At 39.3% G+C, this 18456-nt stretch overlaps 1 protein-coding gene across 5 annotated transcripts in view; it reads left to right on the top strand.

Moving 5' to 3' along the window:
• LOC127579780 (septin-9-like) overlaps positions 1 to 18456 on the top strand; it is a 222034-nt gene that overhangs the window by 98461 nt on the left and 105117 nt on the right. Inside the window, exon 1 of one of the 5 annotated variants that reach the window (XM_052032703.1) lies at positions 11195 to 11461. The exons of the other annotated variants lie outside the window; for them this stretch is intronic. Within the exon in view, the coding sequence (XP_051888663.1) occupies positions 11407 to 11461 (55 nt within the window). The 5' untranslated portion in view covers positions 11195 to 11406. Of the gene's footprint in view, positions 1 to 11194; positions 11462 to 18456 lie in introns of those variants that run through there. 5 annotated transcript variants of the gene reach the window in all.

Here is an 18456-nt window from a genome sequence, read left to right as displayed (position 1 = left end):
GTTACCGACCTCCCTACTAAAGAAAATAGGTCCTTCCTGTTCACCATGTCTAGACCTCAATTTCATCCACCTCAGTTAAACTCTCCTAGGTCTCTTCTATTACAAAGAAAACAACTCCAGTCTAACCAATCTGCTTCCATAATTAATTATTTCCAGCTCTGACAATATCCTTGTCAATCTTCTCAGCACCCTGTCTAGTGCTACCACTTCCTTTCAGTAGGAAATGTTCACAATAATTTACTTTGGTATAACCAGTTTAGCTTCTCCCCACCCACTCTCTGGCCCCACTTTGCTGTGCCCTCTGGGACAAGGTTCTAAGGTTACTGCTAGCTCTAGCTCTGAACTTGCAATTTTCTTTCATTTGTGGATGAGATCCACCTCCTCCTCTTTCAGCCTAATCCCAACTTCCCTATCTGATGTTATTAATAGTTCTCTCGCTTCAAATGGCTGATTTCTCCCCTTCCAAGTGTCAATGCTACTTCCTCAAGAAAAAAAAGCAATTGCCCTGCTCCAGCCTCGTTCTCCTCCCAAGACCACTCACGTGGTTCATTTCTTACCTATCCAGTCAACGGCATTGACTTCTTCACCTAGGCAAGCATAGTCACCTTGATGTCCCCCATGATCTACACTAGGCTACATACAGTAAAGGCCTTTGGTGGCATTATTCAAAAATACAATGTCCATTTGTACATGGACACAGACAACACCCACTGCTACCTCACCATCTTCCTTGATCCCTCCATTGCCTATAAATTATCAGACGAATAGCCCAACATGGGGAACTTGACAAGCAGAAATTTCTATCAACCAATCATCATAGACTGATGCCGTGACACCAACGTCTTCAATCCCGGCCACAAACTCGGTATCCAAACATCGGGCCCCATTGCTCATGCTGGATCTGTCTGAAACTAAACCAGACTATTTGCATCCTTGGTGTAATATTCAGCTCTGAGATAAACTTCACACCTTGCATCATCAACACACTGCTTTTTTTCCACCTCATCATGTTGCCCAACTCTGCTCCTGGCTCATTCCCTCTGCCGAAACTCTAATGCAGGACTTTGTTAACACCTTAATGTGGCTCATCCAATCAATTTCTGAACAGCCTCCCTCATTCTACCCTCTGTGAACATGAGAATACCCAAAACCTTGCCACCTATGTCCAAATTTATCTCTATTTGCTGCAGTGCTCAATTTTAAAATTCTTACCCTTGCTTTCAAGTCTCTCTGTGGCCTTTGCTCCTTATCTCTATAGCCTCTAGCTCTGACACTATCCACAGTTTTCCAGCCCTTTTTTGTCTTCTGCTGCCAGTTCGTGTGCTGTGAAGTTCCACCTCAAATGCCTTTCTGCAGCTCTTGCCTTTTTAAAAAGCTGAAAGCCTATCATTTGACCAAAACCCTTGCGTGGATGAGTTAAATATTGTTTGCTAATCTCTGATGAAGCACTTTGCAACTTAAGAGCACTATAGGAATGAAGTTGATTTTATTGGTAATGAAGATATGGGGATGCTTGGCAAGTCAGTTAGGCCTTAAACAGGAAACTGGGAACAGGCTTGGAATTGGATGCCAAGGTAAAGGAGATCATTTTGCAATTGGAACTTGAAAGAAAAGTAATTTCAGAAAGCAAACTGACAAGGCATATTTTTGATAAGAGAATAGAAAGTTTAAGCTTGTTCACAGCTCTTTAGTTACTGCTGTGCAAAATAAAGCAACTTAACTTGTGTTGAGCCTCAACCCACTGAAGTATTTTTTTGGTATGTTGACTAAGGATTGGAGTAACAGATGAGAGCAAGTGTGGAAGACCTTATATCCAGTTCAGACTACAAAAGTGTTCCATACTTGGATCCCTGGATTAAACTATTGTATAATTAGTTGCTTGGCATTAGTGGCCCATCCCTGATGCTCAGGCCACTTAAAGGAGAATATCTGGGGCAGACTTGAAATATGGAGGCATTAATTTGCTTTATATTATACTGATTTATACCTTGGTTAATTCATTCCCGTATGTAGTGAATCCTGAACTAATAATGGAAACCTTACCGTTTACAATATTTCCTCAACAGCATTGTAGTATTGGGGACAATAAAATAGTTTTGCTGACTTTTCTGCCTAATGTCAAAAGAAAAACTGTCCCATTCAGACAATGCATCCTTTATGATCGACAAAGTCTTTTTTACATGATTAAAATGCCCAATGTAGGCCTAATAGTACAAGCTGTTGAGCAAGAAGATGCTTTTACTGACCAGAAATGCAAACGGTAATACCACTGGATATGTTATCTCCTGAATTACTGAGGCTAGACAAGATAAGAATTTGTCCTGGGATATGCAAGAGTTTTCTGGCAGTAGAAGTTAGAAAATAATGGAAAAGTATTTATTTAGACAAGGAGTTTGGGTGAGCCCACAAAGCTTTTGCAGTGTTAGTTTTGAAAATTGATGCAAGTTGCATTTCCCATCTGAAATCCTTTTAGTTCTTTCCTGGTAAGCATACAACTGTTTTTGTCTGTGAAAATTTATTAAAGCAAAATACAGGCAATTAAACTTAAAAAAAGACTCTTTAATATCCTGTCTTGGTTGCCATTGGTAACCCCTTAAATGAAATCATCCTAACCAGTGTCATTGGGTACATTTTAAATGTTTCTTCTGCTAATGTTTTGAAAATGGACTTGTCAACTATATTTATGGCATAAAAGATTATGTCTTCTGCATTGATATGGCATAAGTTGGATCTCCAATTTCATGCCATATTTAGATTAGTCCTTTGCTTGCGGGTTCGCCATTTGGATGGAACTTCTGGCACTGCTGCAGCTCTCGGACATTTCCTTGAATGTTTATTTATTCTTTTAACGGTGATAAATTTCACCTTGTCTGGAAATCAGCTTAGCCAAAGAAGTAATAACAGTCATGAATGCAAAAGTCTGTGACTTTGTAAGATTATTGGGTAAATAAAGGCTAAAGAATTTTTTTGCCAATAGGATACAGGTAAGTTGCTCTAATCGAGAACCGGTGAGCTATCTCCTTAAATAATCGGAGTGTGTATGTTGATTGTGCTCTCATTAGTGTTATGTAGGCAACTCAAGACTTGGACAAGTGATGAAAAATTGACGTCTGTTGAAGTGGGTGGTAAACTTTGGGCTATTGATGCCCTATATCATCAATACTCTTGCTCTTTTTGCTTTTGGTAGCCAAGAGGTTAGAAGCTATTCAAGGTAATCTTGGTTAGGTTGCTGTACTGCATTCTGTGGGTACACTGTGTATGGTGAAAGGTGAATGCAAGTTCCTACAGTGAATGCTATTTGAGAAAACTGCTCTTATTTTGAATGATATAAAAATTTGAACATTGTGGCTGCACTGTTTCTAGCATGCTTTTAACATCGCATCACTCTCCTAACTTGTGGTCTTGTGACCGACTCACAGGACCACAAAGTGAACCATTCTAAGCAGAGTATTTAGCTTTTGCAAATGCTCGTGCCCAACTAATCACAGTGTTGATGGGACTGGTCCAGTTAAATTCCTGGTTAGTGGTAATCCCAGAATATTGATGTGGGAATAAAACAAAACTAAAGTCACCGTTATTTATAGGAGTATCTTTGGTACTCTCTCTATCTCTCTATCTATCTATCTTCATGGGTAAATGCAATTAGTTAATTCAGAATTTCAGCCCATCTTGAGTGTGTTATGTACATAAAGCTATGTTAATGAAAGAGAAATCTAACTTGTTGTTAACATTCTGCACTCTGTGCAGCTTTAGTCTAACAGATGGTGCAAAATCAATGTCCAAGATGTGTCAAAATCACTGTAAGAGGTTGTGGTGCCTTAAAATAGCCTAAGGTCAAATCTCACTGGTTTTGCAAGTTAATCAACACATCCCACTCTGTTAGAATGAAGGAGCAACAGCAGCAGAAAGTGTTCTCTGCACACACCAGCTGCAATGACATAGTTCTGGCAGGGTTGCTCTGTGTGATGCCTCCACAATTCTTCAGACTACATTTGAGAAGATGATGCAAGCACTGAGAGCAGTTGACTGAAAATGTCATCAACCTGAAGAAAATCTTCCAAGATATCATATACCCATACCAAGTAAATGGGAAAAGTGCCTGAATGGTGCCTCCCAATGGTGGTAATGTAACAATTTTTTTTAAAAGTCTGGTTTCAATACTGAGATGATAAATTAATTAAATTGAGAATATTTATTGTAAATCTCAATTGATTTTTAATGTTCAAATGTCTGACGTTTTGGTCAGTTCATTTGTAAGCATGACTATGAAGATATGGCAGGTGTGCCAGAGACACTTTGCCACACTGAACAGTTAAATGGGTGTTTCCAAAAAGGAATCAACATCCTTAATGTCTGGAGTTTGTATTCATTACAACTCTCCTCCCTAATTTTCTACTACAGAGCACTGTATAAAAAGATTGACAAGGCTCCAGTAATACTAATGCAGTTAACCTAAAATCAAGTGGCAAAAGAGAAACTGATTTGTGTACCTCTTATTTGGAATTAGATCGATTGTAATAACTAGTTTGAAACAAACCCAAATGCAAGAGGATTTGACGAGAGTAAAGTTGCTTTACCACAATTGTTCTGGGCACTGCTAGTTCTGCACCTGGAATATTTTCTTTAGGTTTTGTCTCCCTACTCAGGAAGCACTTGTTTTCCAGAAGTGATGGAGAATATCTCAACTTCATTCTGGGTCAATTGAAATTTTCTAGATTGAGATTGATGACTTTTTATCAAGTAAGTGTGTTGAAAAGTGGGTAAGTGGAGTTGAAACGGACCTCAGCTGAGATCTCATGGAATAGCTAATTGCACCCTTATCTGCATATCTGCTTCTATTGACATTAACAGATGAGTATTTTAGTTTTCCTTTAAATATTAGAAAAAATGTTGTTTTTATTTTGAGAAAAAGCAAACATTCATGCCCTGGCATACCGATAAAATATCTATGCCTATGCTGTGACTATGGTGAGCAGTGGATGGTTGTGTCTCAGTTCCCAAAAATGTTGTTTTATTTTGAGAAAAAGCAAACATTCATGCCCTGGCATACCGATAAAATATCTATGCCTATGCTGTGACTATGGTGAGCAGTGGATGGTTGTGTCCCAGTTCCCCAGCACTTTCCCAGACCTCCATGGCAGTCATTATCCAACTACTCTGCAGCTGCCAAGGAGACAGGTCCTTACTGTCAGATGACCTTCCCTGCACACCACTTGGCAATGGCAATGAATCTCTGCAGCTTCTATCAAGAAATATTTCAGGGTATGAACCAACCTAGTCATGTTTTAAATGTCTTTACACATAATTTTATGATATTTTTCCATCCTGGAAACCAATTTGGGTGTTAGTGCAAAGTACAACAGCAGCTTAGCACAAACCCAGTTTCTAGGCTCCACTTTCTAACACCCAATATTAAAGTTGTATATTTCTACCTTCACTTCTCACAATTCCATCCCTAGTTCAGTCCACCAACTGAAACCTTGGTCCGTGATTCTGTTAACTCTAGACTTCAGGTCATTCAGGACTGTGCCATGTCCTAACTTGCACTAGTCCCATTCATTCACTACCCCTAGCCTCACCAACCTCCACAGGCCTCCAGTTAATTACTGCCTTGATTTCAAAATTCATTCTTGTTTTCAAATTACCGTCATTCCCTTTGCCTAACTCTGCAACATCCTTTATCCCTATAGACCCCTAAGAAGTCTGCTTTCCTCCATTTCTTGCCTCTTGATTATTCCTGAATTTAAATACTCCATCATTTGTGACATACCTTCAGGATTTAAGGACTACTGCTCTGAAATTTCCTACTAAACTTCTTCACACTCTACGTCTTTTCTCCTTTGGGACCCTCCTTAAAACCTACTTTAACCAACCTTTTGCTCATTTGCCCTAGTATCTACTTTGAGTCAACATTCACTTGCTAGAATTTTTGTGATTTTTACTATGTTAAAGACGCTAAATAAATACCTGCTGTAACTAGTTCCTTTTAGTTTGTATATTTCATTGTGTTTGTGGTTTTTTTTCCCTTTAAACTTACCCAGTTAATCAAAACCATTTCCTCGGTTAAACGACATTAAAAGTACAATTCGCAGTTCCACAATAGCCCAATAAATAAATGCTTTGGCCAGTGTGATACCTGAGCCACCAATTCCAGAAAGCTGTAAATTGTGTTCCTCATCATGTGGAATGTGCTCAACTCCATCATATTGTTGGAGGACAAATTAGACTGGGCTGGCTCTGAAGCACTCCTAAACATATTGCACTTTGTTTTTCTTTGTATGATAATCAGCATTTAATCATTCCTTGAGCTATTAGGAGAATAATGTTGATCAACAAGTAAAATAGGGGAAAAATAACAAGATCTCCACTTTTGAATATTATCCCGAGGTTCTAAGTGGGTGAGGCACTTATAATGGATTGTCCTTTAACAACTCATAGTGAGGTTCACAGATGAAGATTAGCCTCTTGAAAGAAATAATGCAAAACAGCTGACCTCTTCTACAGAAAAGGGAGGGAAACAGAAGAAAATTGTCGGAAACCACTTGGAATAATCTGTTGTATTGTAAATAAGAATTTAGTGTCGAAACAGAGTACAATGCTGGATTCATCAGGTTTATATTATTAATTGTATTGTTGTCACTGTTCCTGGTGAGAACAAAATTGCTCTAATTAAATTCCATGGCTTTGTTAAAAGGAACATTTTAACTGGTCATTTATACCAGTAAACACATGCTGGATTAGCTCAGTCCAAACAGATGGTGGTTAGTGTTTCAAAAAAAGTTGGTGGTGGAGAATTTCAGCAACCAGAAATGTTGAAAATTGGGACCAGCCAAACTCCAGATGAGTGGCTTAAATTTGGTTCAGTTGTTTTATAAGGCAAAGGATTATGATGCAATCTTGCATCGATATAATCAGTGATTAGTAATACCAGAGGCTTGAATTCAAGTCCCATCCTAGAGTGTGGAATTTTAAGTTCTGAATAAACCAGAATTTAAATTAAAGACAATAAGCTACTTATTAATAACAATTACCAGACTATCTGATTGTTCTTAGAAAAAAATCTACCTGCTTTAAGTCCATAAGACATAGGAGCAGAATTAGGCCATTCGGTTCATTGAGTCTTCTCCACCATTCAATCATGACTGATTTTTTTTTCATCCCCATTCTCTTGCCTTCTCCCCATAAACCTTAACCCCCTTACCAATCAGAACCTATTGATCTCTGCCTTAAATGCAGCCATTGACTTTGCCACGGGGGCTGTAGAGGCCATGAATTCCATAGATTCACCACCCTCTGGCTGAAGAAATTCCTCCTGATTCTCAGTTTTAAAGGGACATCCCTTTATTCTGAGGCTGTGCCTTCCGATCCTAGACTCTCTTATTAAAGGAACTATCCTCTCCATGTCCATTCTATCCAGGTCTTTCAGTATCCAGTGGGTTTCAATGAAATGCCCCCCCCCTCATCCTTCTGAACTCCATTGAGCACAAGCCCAGAGACATCAAATACTCCTCATATATTAAGCCATTTCCTGGGATCATTTTTGTGAATCTCCTCTAGACCCTCTCCAGGGCCAGCACATCCTTCCTTAGATACAGGGCCCAAAATTGCTCTCAATATTCCAAATGCGGTCTGACCAATCCTTAAGTCTCAGCAGTACATCTTTGATTTTATATTCTAGTCCTCTCAAAATGAATGCTAACATTGCATTTACCTTTTTTACTACTGACCCAACCTGCAAGTTGAAGGAATCTTGAATTAGGACTCCCAATTCCATTGGCACCCCTGATTTCTGAATTTTCTCCTCATTTAGAAAGTAGTCTACACCTTTTCTCTTCCTACCAAAGTGCATAACCCCACACTTCCCTACATTGTATTCCATCTGCCATTTCTTTGCCCACTCTCCCAACCTGTCCAAGTCCTTCTGCAGACTCCCTGCCTCTGTGACACTACCTGTTCCTCCACCTATCTTGGTATCTTCTGCAAACTTGGCCACAGTGCCATCAGTTCCTTCATCCAGATCATTAGTGTACAAAGTGTAAAGTTGTGGTCTCAACACTAACCCCTGCAGAGTTACACAAGTCATCGGCAGCAATCCTGAAAAGGACCCCAAATCCCCACTCTCTGACTTCTGCCAGTCAGCCAACCTTCTCTCCATGCTAGTACCTTGCCTCTAATATCATGGGCTCTTATCGTGTTTAGCAGCCCTATGTGCAGCACATTGTCAAAGGCCTTCTGAAAATCCAAGTAAGTAACATCCACTGACTCTCCTTTGTCAAACCTGTTTGTTACCTCCTCAAAGAATTCTGACGGGAGATGATTAATTCTGGCTCTGCTCCAGAGATCTGAGCATATAATATGGACTGATAAATGAGTACTGCACTGAAACTAATTCTGTAAGTTTTATTCTACACCCCTTCAATGGGTATTTAATTAATTGTGAAGCAATGTTTTTTTTGAAGACCAAGACAGCAGAAATCTTGATGTTCCTGGAATTTTGTTCCTCCTCTTCAAAAGTATCCATGTAATTGGCCATCATGTTGTACCAGTTGCATTTTTGAGTAAAAGTGCTTTTTTTTTGCTGTAACCATTTGGAACAATGACCAGGCAAACTTTCCATTCATGGTAAACTATTCATCCAAGGAGAGAAGAAATTTTGTTTCATACCAACAGCTTGGCCCTGAAATAATACCTGTGGCAATGATAGATTCACAAGAGTTATATAGCACAGAAATGGGCTCTTCAGCCCAACTTGTCCATGCCAATCAAGGTGCTTTCCTGAGCTAGTCCCGTTTTCCTGCATTCGGCCCATATCCCTCTAAACCTTTCCTAACATGTGATTTTAAACATTTCTACCCACCTCTACCACTTCCTCTGACAGCTTGTTCCATAAACCAACCATCTTCTGTGTGGGAAAACTTGCCCCTCGGGTCTCCCTTAAATCTTCCCCCTCTTGCCTCAAACCGATGTCCTCCTGTGTTAGACACTCCTATCCTGGGGAAAAAGACCATGACCATTTACTTTATCCATGTCCCTCATGATTTAATAAACCTCTATAAAAGTCAATCCACGGCCCCCTATGCTCCAGGGAACACAGCCCTAGCTTATCCAGTCTCTCCTTATAACTCAAGCTGTCCAGTCCTGGCAACATCCTTGTGATAAAAAGGGAGTGTATGACCAATAACCCCTGAAATCATTTGAATTAATCTTACACTCAAAACCTATAGACTTGAACTTTAACTTATGAGACCTGGTCAGGAAAAAAAAGGTCCAAATCTATTTTGCAAGAATATAGATCTGTGTGTGTTAAGTATGAAGTAACAAGAATGTGGTTAAAATGGAATTCAACTCAAAAGGTTAAAGGATTGAGAAAAGAGACAATTTTGCCATTTACCGAGTTGCTTTGTTAAAAACATAAATTGAGGACCATCCTTGCTAGTAGAACTTTCCTGTCCAAAATAATACAAAAATTCAAATCAGTATGGTAATGTCTAATGTGACTATCTTCAAAAAATGTTTGCGCAGTGAGAGGTTCACATATGAATTGAGTGATTTTAAAAAAAGTATTATTTCACTGCAAACAAGCAGCCACTTGCAGAAAAGTAGCAAGATAATGGAGTAATGGTCATATCCACACTTACTAATTATTCTGGATTTGTTTCTTGCTCTAATGATTCAGTGACTCCATTCTTGATGAAGTGAAGTGAGCTGCCCTGAAATACATGGTAGTGGGTGTGAATGCACAATACTAAACTTCACACAATCCATTGTCTGTGATTTAATAAAACTGAGAAGCCAAAGTTTTTTGATGGGACAAGCAGGGAATGATATCTAAAAGAAATATAAAATCAGACAGAAGGATACTCTGAATAAAAATTAAAGGTTTCCTCACTCTAGTTTTGACCATGTCTTAAGCTTTGTCTAAAAGTTGAAATTTGAATTGCTCAAAGTTTTCAAATTCTCCACCTCCTATGCAAAATAAAGGTACTTGTTTATGGACTGTTGAATAGATGTGGCTCAAACAATGGTAACATCCTCTGAGTCCTTTAAAACCATCAGTCAAGTAAGTAAGTAAAAAGACAAGGGAAGTATTCTGCGGACAGAAACTTCTTTAACAAACTGGCAAATCCTGCAGGAGGACTTTAAGACACCTTCGGAAACTACCTTTGTGCTGGATAATGTTTACACTAAAGTTGAGCAGGAGTACTCAGACAAAAAGGTGCCTGTCCTGGGTTGCTTTGTTTTCCATGCCTCTTGCCAAATGTTTTTGCTTGTTGTGGTCATAAGAGATGCATTTATATCAGCACAAGAGGCAAAATGTTAATTGGTTTAGACATTTCTTACTGATTAGTTGAATGTTGCAGGTTAGACAAATGGATAATCCCCATGAGGAGAATATTTCCATTTAAGCTGATTTACAAGTAATGTAAATGCTGAAAAAATACAATAGACAAAGCTGAATCCTATTATAGTGATTACTATAGTGATTCAAACTGAATTTTGGAAATGTTTCACCTCGACAATACATATTGAAAATATTTTGAGCTATCATTAAACTATGATGTACACTCTAGTCAGCCTTTTGTATTGGTATATGGATGCAATAGGAAAAAGGCCTCAAATTCAGCTCAGTGAGACAACAGTTTTTCTGTGCATTGCCTACGGAAATTTATCAGATCAATGATCTTGTTCTTTCCTTCTAAACCAGTGATTGTTAGATTATACACTTCTCAGTAGCACTGAAGAAACGGATGTGTTATTATTTATCAGAGTCATGATTTGAGGTCAAAAGGATGTGAGTAATATGTATAAATATAAGTTACAGAATTAACTCTGGAGACTCTTTCTGTAGCCCCTAAGAATATCGTTCATTCACTGCACTATCAATCAATAAATATTTGCAGCTACCTGGCACTTTCAGCCAGAATTTACAGTTTTTTTAACAAATGCAGTATCTTTTTTTCCAGCTGCAACTTCTTTTTATTGCAGCTAATGAAAGGTCTGAAAGCTTTTTTGAAGCATTTCTACTAACCATTCGGGTTCTTTCGCAGCTGTACTGTGCTGCCCCCAAGCTGCTACCTTCCGCTTCAGTGGTGCACCACAATTCACAGCAGAACAGCCTTTTTGATAGACGTCTCACTTAACCAATCAAATGCCTGACTAATTCTTTGCTTGCGTCAGTGAAGAGGGTGGGCCATATTCATTCATCCTGCATGCTTTTGCCTTTGGTTGGCTCAGCGTACTTCACTGCAGCCAGCCTCTAAAGTCTCAAAAGTTGCTTTAGTAAGTACTGAAGACAAAACATCATCACAGCTCCCCCCAGAAAACCTGGTGGAATTGTATTTTTTTGGGGGGGGAATTTGTGTCTGGAGTGAGACTAAAATCAGGGACGGACAGTACTTTGGGAAGATGTCTGACATATCAGTAAATGACCAGTTGGAGGGGATTATATCAGATTTTGAAGGTTTGTGCCTCTATTCTAACTGATAACCCGTGTTAATTTGTGATTTATGCTTTGGAAGTTTGGAAAGTAAAAGTGAATGGCAATGCAGTAAGGAAAGTAATGTATTTTGTGCTCTGTTTAACTCTTCTAAATGTTACTGTTGACAGTGATAATTTAGATGTAGATTCTGTTTGGTTCTAAATTCGCCAGTAGAATAACATTTGGATCTGAATTTAAACAAACTAAATCAAATTTATGTGCTTGTGTCGAGTCTGTAGGTTTAAATATAATGGTTAAATGCAGATCTACTTAAACCAAGAGCTCGAATCTGTTTAGAAACTGCAGCCTTAGATTTCTGTGCAATGCATCAGAGGGAGTCGAGTGTTATTTAATCCTTCACAGCAGCATTCTTGGCTGTCATTCCTTAGTATTCTGCTCTTGCTCTGACTTTGCTCTGCACCCCCTCCCCACCCCCCAATGCAGACTTCCCTGCAGGATACTATACTACAACAACTGATAATTGTTGCTTCCTTTCTTTCTAATATTGCAAGGAAACTTCTTGTAAAGAGCAGGAAATGGGAATGTTATCTGTTTCTGTATGTGCTGCATTTCTCTCAGGACATGATAGGGAATCCCTCCAGTCCAGTTAGGGAACGATTCAAAGTGTGTTTGCTTATGCAAGAGACTTTTAACCAAACATAGGCTTTCTTGAAATTCGCAAATCTTTGTTATCACGCAATACAGAGTAAATGGTTCAGGCAGTCGACAATAGCTGAAAACATAGTAGGGAGGAGATAGGTACTTTCTGCTACTTTTTGCTCAGTTGCAATACTGGATCTATTGTGGACAAACTATAAAGATAGATTTTTTTAAAATAAAGATTAAAAGGTCAGTGATGACGTCCTGTGTGTACTGGCAGGCTCACTGATCAGTAAAACAGCAGGAAATTGTATGGCCAGGCATACAAATTGTGAGTCAGTGGATCCTTGCCTGTTTTTATTTTTTTTACCTAACTGAATATAAAATAATTTACTTCATCTATTGATGACCTTTAGCACCAAGGAAACATAATTTATTGGCTGTGTATTCTAGGATACCAAATGAGTCAAAAATAAAACTGTTGGCATTTGCCACAACAACATAACCATGAGTGAGCTGGATAAAAATTGTCAGAACTAAATGTGTTTTGTTTCTGTGTGCATATAGAATTATCTTTTTTAAGGTATACTTTAAATATCTTTTAATAAATTGCAACAACATCAATAACTGAACTTGCAGATTGATTACACTTAATAGTGAACACTTGTATAAGCCCAAGGAACTGTTGATGAGATGGTTGGTAAATACAATTTGCTGGTAGAATAGAACTATTAATTAATTTAAAAAAATACTTCACTGTGTCAGTTTGGACTGGTGATTGTTACTGACACATGAAAGCTGGTTTATTTTGAAATAACACCTCAAGTGTTATTCAGATTTCTACAGGCTGCAGTTTCAGAATGGATACATTCTCTAAGAACTTTGGTTGAAATTGTACTTGCAGTGATCTTAAATTCTAATTTTCCAAGTTGTCCTTGCCTAATCTGTGTAATTATATTGCCTTTTCTATGCTCAGGATTCCCAGAAGTATTTCATACCAAAGAATTAGCGTTTCAAGTGTAATTATTACACAGAAAGCACAGAGGCCCCTTTGGGCGTGACACAGTCAGCTGAACAAAATAAAACTGTTTATGTCTTGTGAATGTTAAGGGATGTATTTTGGACAAAATACTAGGAGAACCTCTTCACTCTACCCCCTTCCCCAAATTTACTCCTAATTAAATTGTATTAGAATAAACAGACACACTTTATGTTGCTTTAATGACTGATCCATTATGTAGCGACTCTGACATTGCAGCATTGCTTCTCTGCTCCACCAAGCATCAACCTTGACCACACACTCAAGTCGTGGTGTTGACGTGAGTGCACATGTGATTTGGTGTGAGTCTGAACATGTGCAGACTCCAAAACGAGTTCCACCAATCAAGTCTATCAGATACTTATAATGGGCATTTCCCAAAGCCTCTCACAAACTAGAGTTCAATTATACCCTGAGGGTGGGGCAAAGTTCGATGAATAAATCACAGCTTTAAAACATTTATCTAGACGATTCTGCCATATTTGATGAGTATGGATCCTGATTAGAGCAGGGGACTTCGTCATTTGAACTGATTCCTTGAATAGCCAGCCATGGATGAGGTTGATGTTTGCTGATTATAAGAAATAAAATCGGGAATAGGACACGCAGTAGATCATTCAAGGGCTGCCTGTGGGAAAAGCACAGTTTACCATAGAGGAGTGGGGCAGATGTTATGACAAAAAAACATTCTATTTCCCTTTTTATTGAAATTGTTTTAATGATCTTTAGTTGAGGGCAGGAACTTTCCTTCCTGTCCTGGTGTGTGAGATTCCAGCCATACACCAGCATAGTTGCCTATTGGAAATACTCCAACTTTGCCAGATAGTTTTTTTTTAAATCACTTTGTTACTTGCCAGGGCCTCTGAAGATCTTTAACTCAGTGACAGTGAATGTGTCAAATGTCAGATGGTTGAATGCAGTGAGCAGCAGTTTGGGAAATGTTGTCATTTGATGGAGTTTGCATTTAGCTCAACTTTCATGCCACTGCACAAGAAGGGCTGTGTGGTTCAGATTGGGCATCCATTTTCAATGCTTCTAGACCACAAAATACAGCCGCTATAATAAATACCAACCACCTGAATTTGAATAGCATCAGTACTTTAATAAAACATTCCGAAAAACTAAACGAGTGTGTTATAAAACAGAAATTGATAGAAATGTCAGGTTAGATGGGCAGAGGACCTGGTTAAGGAGGAGCATCATAGGAGTTGATTGTAACAACTTTGCTATGGTTTGAATTGTGCTGACCAGTGTAAAACATTATACTAATACAATATTAATTATCTACTTCTGTGAAGAGAGATTAACAAGTTGAGCTATGTGCAAGTTGTCTTGGCTGGTACAGGATGAGATGTTCAGTTTGTAGTAATGCTGCTAATGTGGGAATCCATTTAGCCTCTTTTTTTTGGATAATGGACATGAGACGAGACATTTAGCAACAATGTCATTCACGACTTAATGAGAACATGGCTGAATCGGTGACATAACGCTAAGCATGTGTTTTTCTCTTTTGTTTAATAAAATTCCCTCAATTTCTGACTTTTAAAACCAACAGTTGAGCGTGTAAGAATGAAGTTTTGTGGAAAAGTTCTAAACCTCTACCACTGTGGTTATGTAGGTGTGCTTCCTAACTTTCGAAATGCTTGGCTATAATTGTTGACCCTTGGTATAGAACTTGTCTAGTGGTGAAAATACGACAAATGGAGAGAAACAATTTCTCTATAATATCCTGAAAATGTTAAAGTATCACAGTCATACAGCACTGAAATGGGCCCTTCTGCCCACCACATCCATGCTGACCTGTTTTGCTCATCCCATTTACCCGTATTAGGTCCAAATTCTTCTCAGGTTCTATATCCTTCAATCCATAAGCCTCCAATCAAATTGCCTTGTAATCTTACAAATACCAGGGAATCTGACCCCAGTACTCAATGTCAGTAATTATACCCCGGAGTTCATGCATCATTCTGATAAGTCTACTCTGCACGTATATATGTGTGTGTGTGTGTGTGTGTGTGTGTATATAGTATGTGCTAGAGCTGGTCACCTGGCTCAAGATGTGATCTGATAAAGGGTGCTGTAACTTCTGTTCCCTTGAACTGAAGTTCTCTGGATGAAAAACCTGACATTCCACTAGACTTTTTGATTGTTTTCTGCACCTGTCAATGAAACCTAAATGATCTGGCCATACAGACCTGCATCTCTCTGGATTCTGAGTCATATGGTACAGAAGTAGGCTCTTTGGCCCAACTTGTCCGTGCCGACCAAGATGTTTATCTGAGCTAGTCCCACTTGCTGGCATTTGACCCATATGCCACTTGGCCTTTCCTATCCATGTCACAGTACAAATGACATTAAACATTGTAATTGTACCTGCCTCCATAGCTTCCTCTGGCAGCTTGTGCACCATTCTGTGCATGAAAATCTTGTCCCTCAGGTCCCTTTTTAAATCTTTTCCCTCTCAACTTAAACCTACACCCTCTGCTTATTTAAGTGGATTAATTGCTTTTAAATATTTTGGGTTTTATTTTTTAGCAACAGTTTAAATACGTCTTAATTGATAATAGAACATAGAACAGTACAGCACAGGAACAGGCCCTTTGGCCCATGCTATCTGTGCTGACCATGATGCCAAATTGAACTAATCCCATTTGCTTGTACATGATCCATATCCCTCCATTCCCTGCATGTTCATGTGCCTACCTAAATGGGTTAAGACTGTCACAATCATTAGCTAGAGATTGATTTCATTCTCTCTTGGTGTACCAAACTTGCTGCTGTGATGTTTGTGCCCATTTGGATGTCCTGAAAACATTTGTGAAACTGAGTGAAAATGTGCTTGTCCACATGGGTCCTAATTTAATGCTTATTTATATGTAGCTCCTGCTGGGGGCTGTGTGCAAAGCTCACAGCTGCCATGTAACAGTGACTGCTGGAAAACTAGTCAAAGTCTGAAGAACCCTTCCCATAATAGCCACAGAAAAGGCTGCCGTGGAAGTGAAGGAAAAGGTGCGAGAGGGAGAACACAGCGATTTCCTGTATGGCCGGGCACCTAGCACGCAATAGTCTGGCGTGATCAAGTCTTGTGCCATGAATTGCCGCAAACCAGCTTGAGGTGTGTTCTGACTGAGAGGCCAATGACCCTGGCCTGCAGCTCAGAATTGGTTTGAACTAAACAACTTTGAGCAGTGGAGGGAGCATCACTGGTGTGGTCTCCACAATCCTGACTGGTGGAGGCTGAGTGCTGTTGTCTTATATCCAGTCCCAGTGTGTTTTAATGTGAGTGAACAGGAAAAATAGGTTGTCCCCAGAAGCTCAACTTTCTGCCAGCAATGGGGCTTTTGTATGTGTTGGATAATCTTGGACCTCATTAGGTGCCAAGAAAACATCGGCTACACTAAGGTTAATCGTGCACGGAAGTGACGGGGCCAATTTCTCGAACGTGGCTTGGCGAACGGTCTGGTTTTTGGCCATTGTGTGGGGCATGTTCTGGCTCTGCCCACATGTTGCCATGATATCGCATAGGGCTTCCCTGCTGCCCGTGGAGCCAGTTCACGATCACAAGTTCTCCAGGTAAATGTGTACATCTTCTGGAGATGAGTGATGAGTAGTGGTGGCTTGCTGCAGACCACAAATGCCTGGCCAATAGAAAGTCTGAGAAAATGCTGGTCCAGGGCTGGAACCGGATCTTTACCAGTTGAGATGCTTCCATATGTTTACCCTTCCCCACTTGGCATGCAGTTGCTCAGCCAAATTTCCAAACTGAGCAATAAATTGCACCAGCCCCAACTTTAGCTCATGGTCATAGAGTCAGACAACATGGAAACAGACCCTTCAGCCCACCAAATCCATGCCAACCATCAAATGCCGCTATCCGACAGTAATGCCATTTTATTCTTCCCACAATCCCATCAACTTCCCCCAGATTCCCCTATTCACCAATACATTAGGGACAGTTTACTGTGGCCCAATTAATGTATCAAACTGCACATCTTTGGGATATGAGAGGAAACCCACATGGTCACAAGGAGAACGTGCAAACTCCACACAGACAACACCAGAGGTCAGAATCAAACTCTGTCACCAAAGCTGCAAGGCAGCAGCTCTACTAGCTGTACCACTGTGTCACCCCACTGATATCAAATGCTCTTTGGAAGTTCATGTATTTAATACCTTGTCCACCATTACAAACAAAATATCAAAAATCCAATCAGGTCTGTCAGATATGGTTACACCAATGCAGGCTGCCTCCCTCCAATCAGCTAGAAATGTTCAAGGTGGCTTTTTGTCTCTGTACTCAATGAAAATTCTAAACTTATTTCCCAGAGAACAGTTGCTAAGCTGGTTGGTTCAGAATGTTTTCAGTTCCCTTGGCTTTCAGTAACAGTGCACGAACATGTGCAGTTCTTTTTTTTCCCAAGCTAAAGGAATGGTTTCAAAATTGGGAGAATTTTGGATTATAGTCTGGACATCTGCAATGATCTCACCTGTCTCAAACCTTGCGATAAAAACCATCTGGACTTGCCAATTTATCACTTTCAGTGTCACTTTTTTTTCTTTACTGTAATTTTGCTCACACACTTTAGTTCCTGTCTCCCATTCAAAATTCTATTTTAATTATTCCAGTAGAAAGTAAGTAATGTGTGACTATCCGTACTTTGATCTCTGTGCAGCGAAACTTGATACTTCATTTATTGCAGCTGATTATCTGCCAAAATCAGAAATAAGACGTTGAAGTAAAATGCTCTGGATAAAAATCAGCCTGCATCCTTTACATGTAAAATCAAGTGGTATGAAAATAAACCAGAACCTTAAGTCAATGGATTGCTTTTAACTATCAGAAAAGTGCCAAAATGTTCGAAGTCTGAGTTTTTTTTTATCTTTTGAATTGGTTTTAAGATTGATGCTGAATACCATGTTGCACTTGATATCTCTTGTGTATGTTAATGTTTAGTTAAGGCTAGTCCAAAGGTTACCATGGTTCAGTAAAATGACTGACCTTTATCATCAACAGCAACAAACTTTTGGTGCATTCCAGATCCAAGTGTAGAAGTTAATGGAATATGCTGGTTAGTAGCAGTGAGATTTATTTCAAAAAGTGGAAAGGTACACTGAGCTCTGGAACAACTGAAAGGAACAGAATGGAAACAATGTTATCAGATTATGAAGGGGTAGATAAGCAGGGCCTTTGTGCTATTTGTGGCCCACCATTGTTTCAAAGTGGCCAAAATCAGAGACCAAATAGATATCGGCTCTATCCAAATTACTAAAATTCCCTCTAGGTGCTAGTCTTGCAGTATATTGTGGGCAATAGGAACAGGAGTAGACCATGTGGCAC

This window comes from Pristis pectinata, chromosome 18 (genome assembly GCF_009764475.1).
Source record: "Pristis pectinata isolate sPriPec2 chromosome 18, sPriPec2.1.pri, whole genome shotgun sequence".
NCBI classification, from domain to species: Eukaryota; Metazoa; Chordata; class Chondrichthyes; order Rhinopristiformes; family Pristidae; genus Pristis; species Pristis pectinata.
This window is presented reverse-complemented; position numbering and strand designations above follow the sequence as displayed.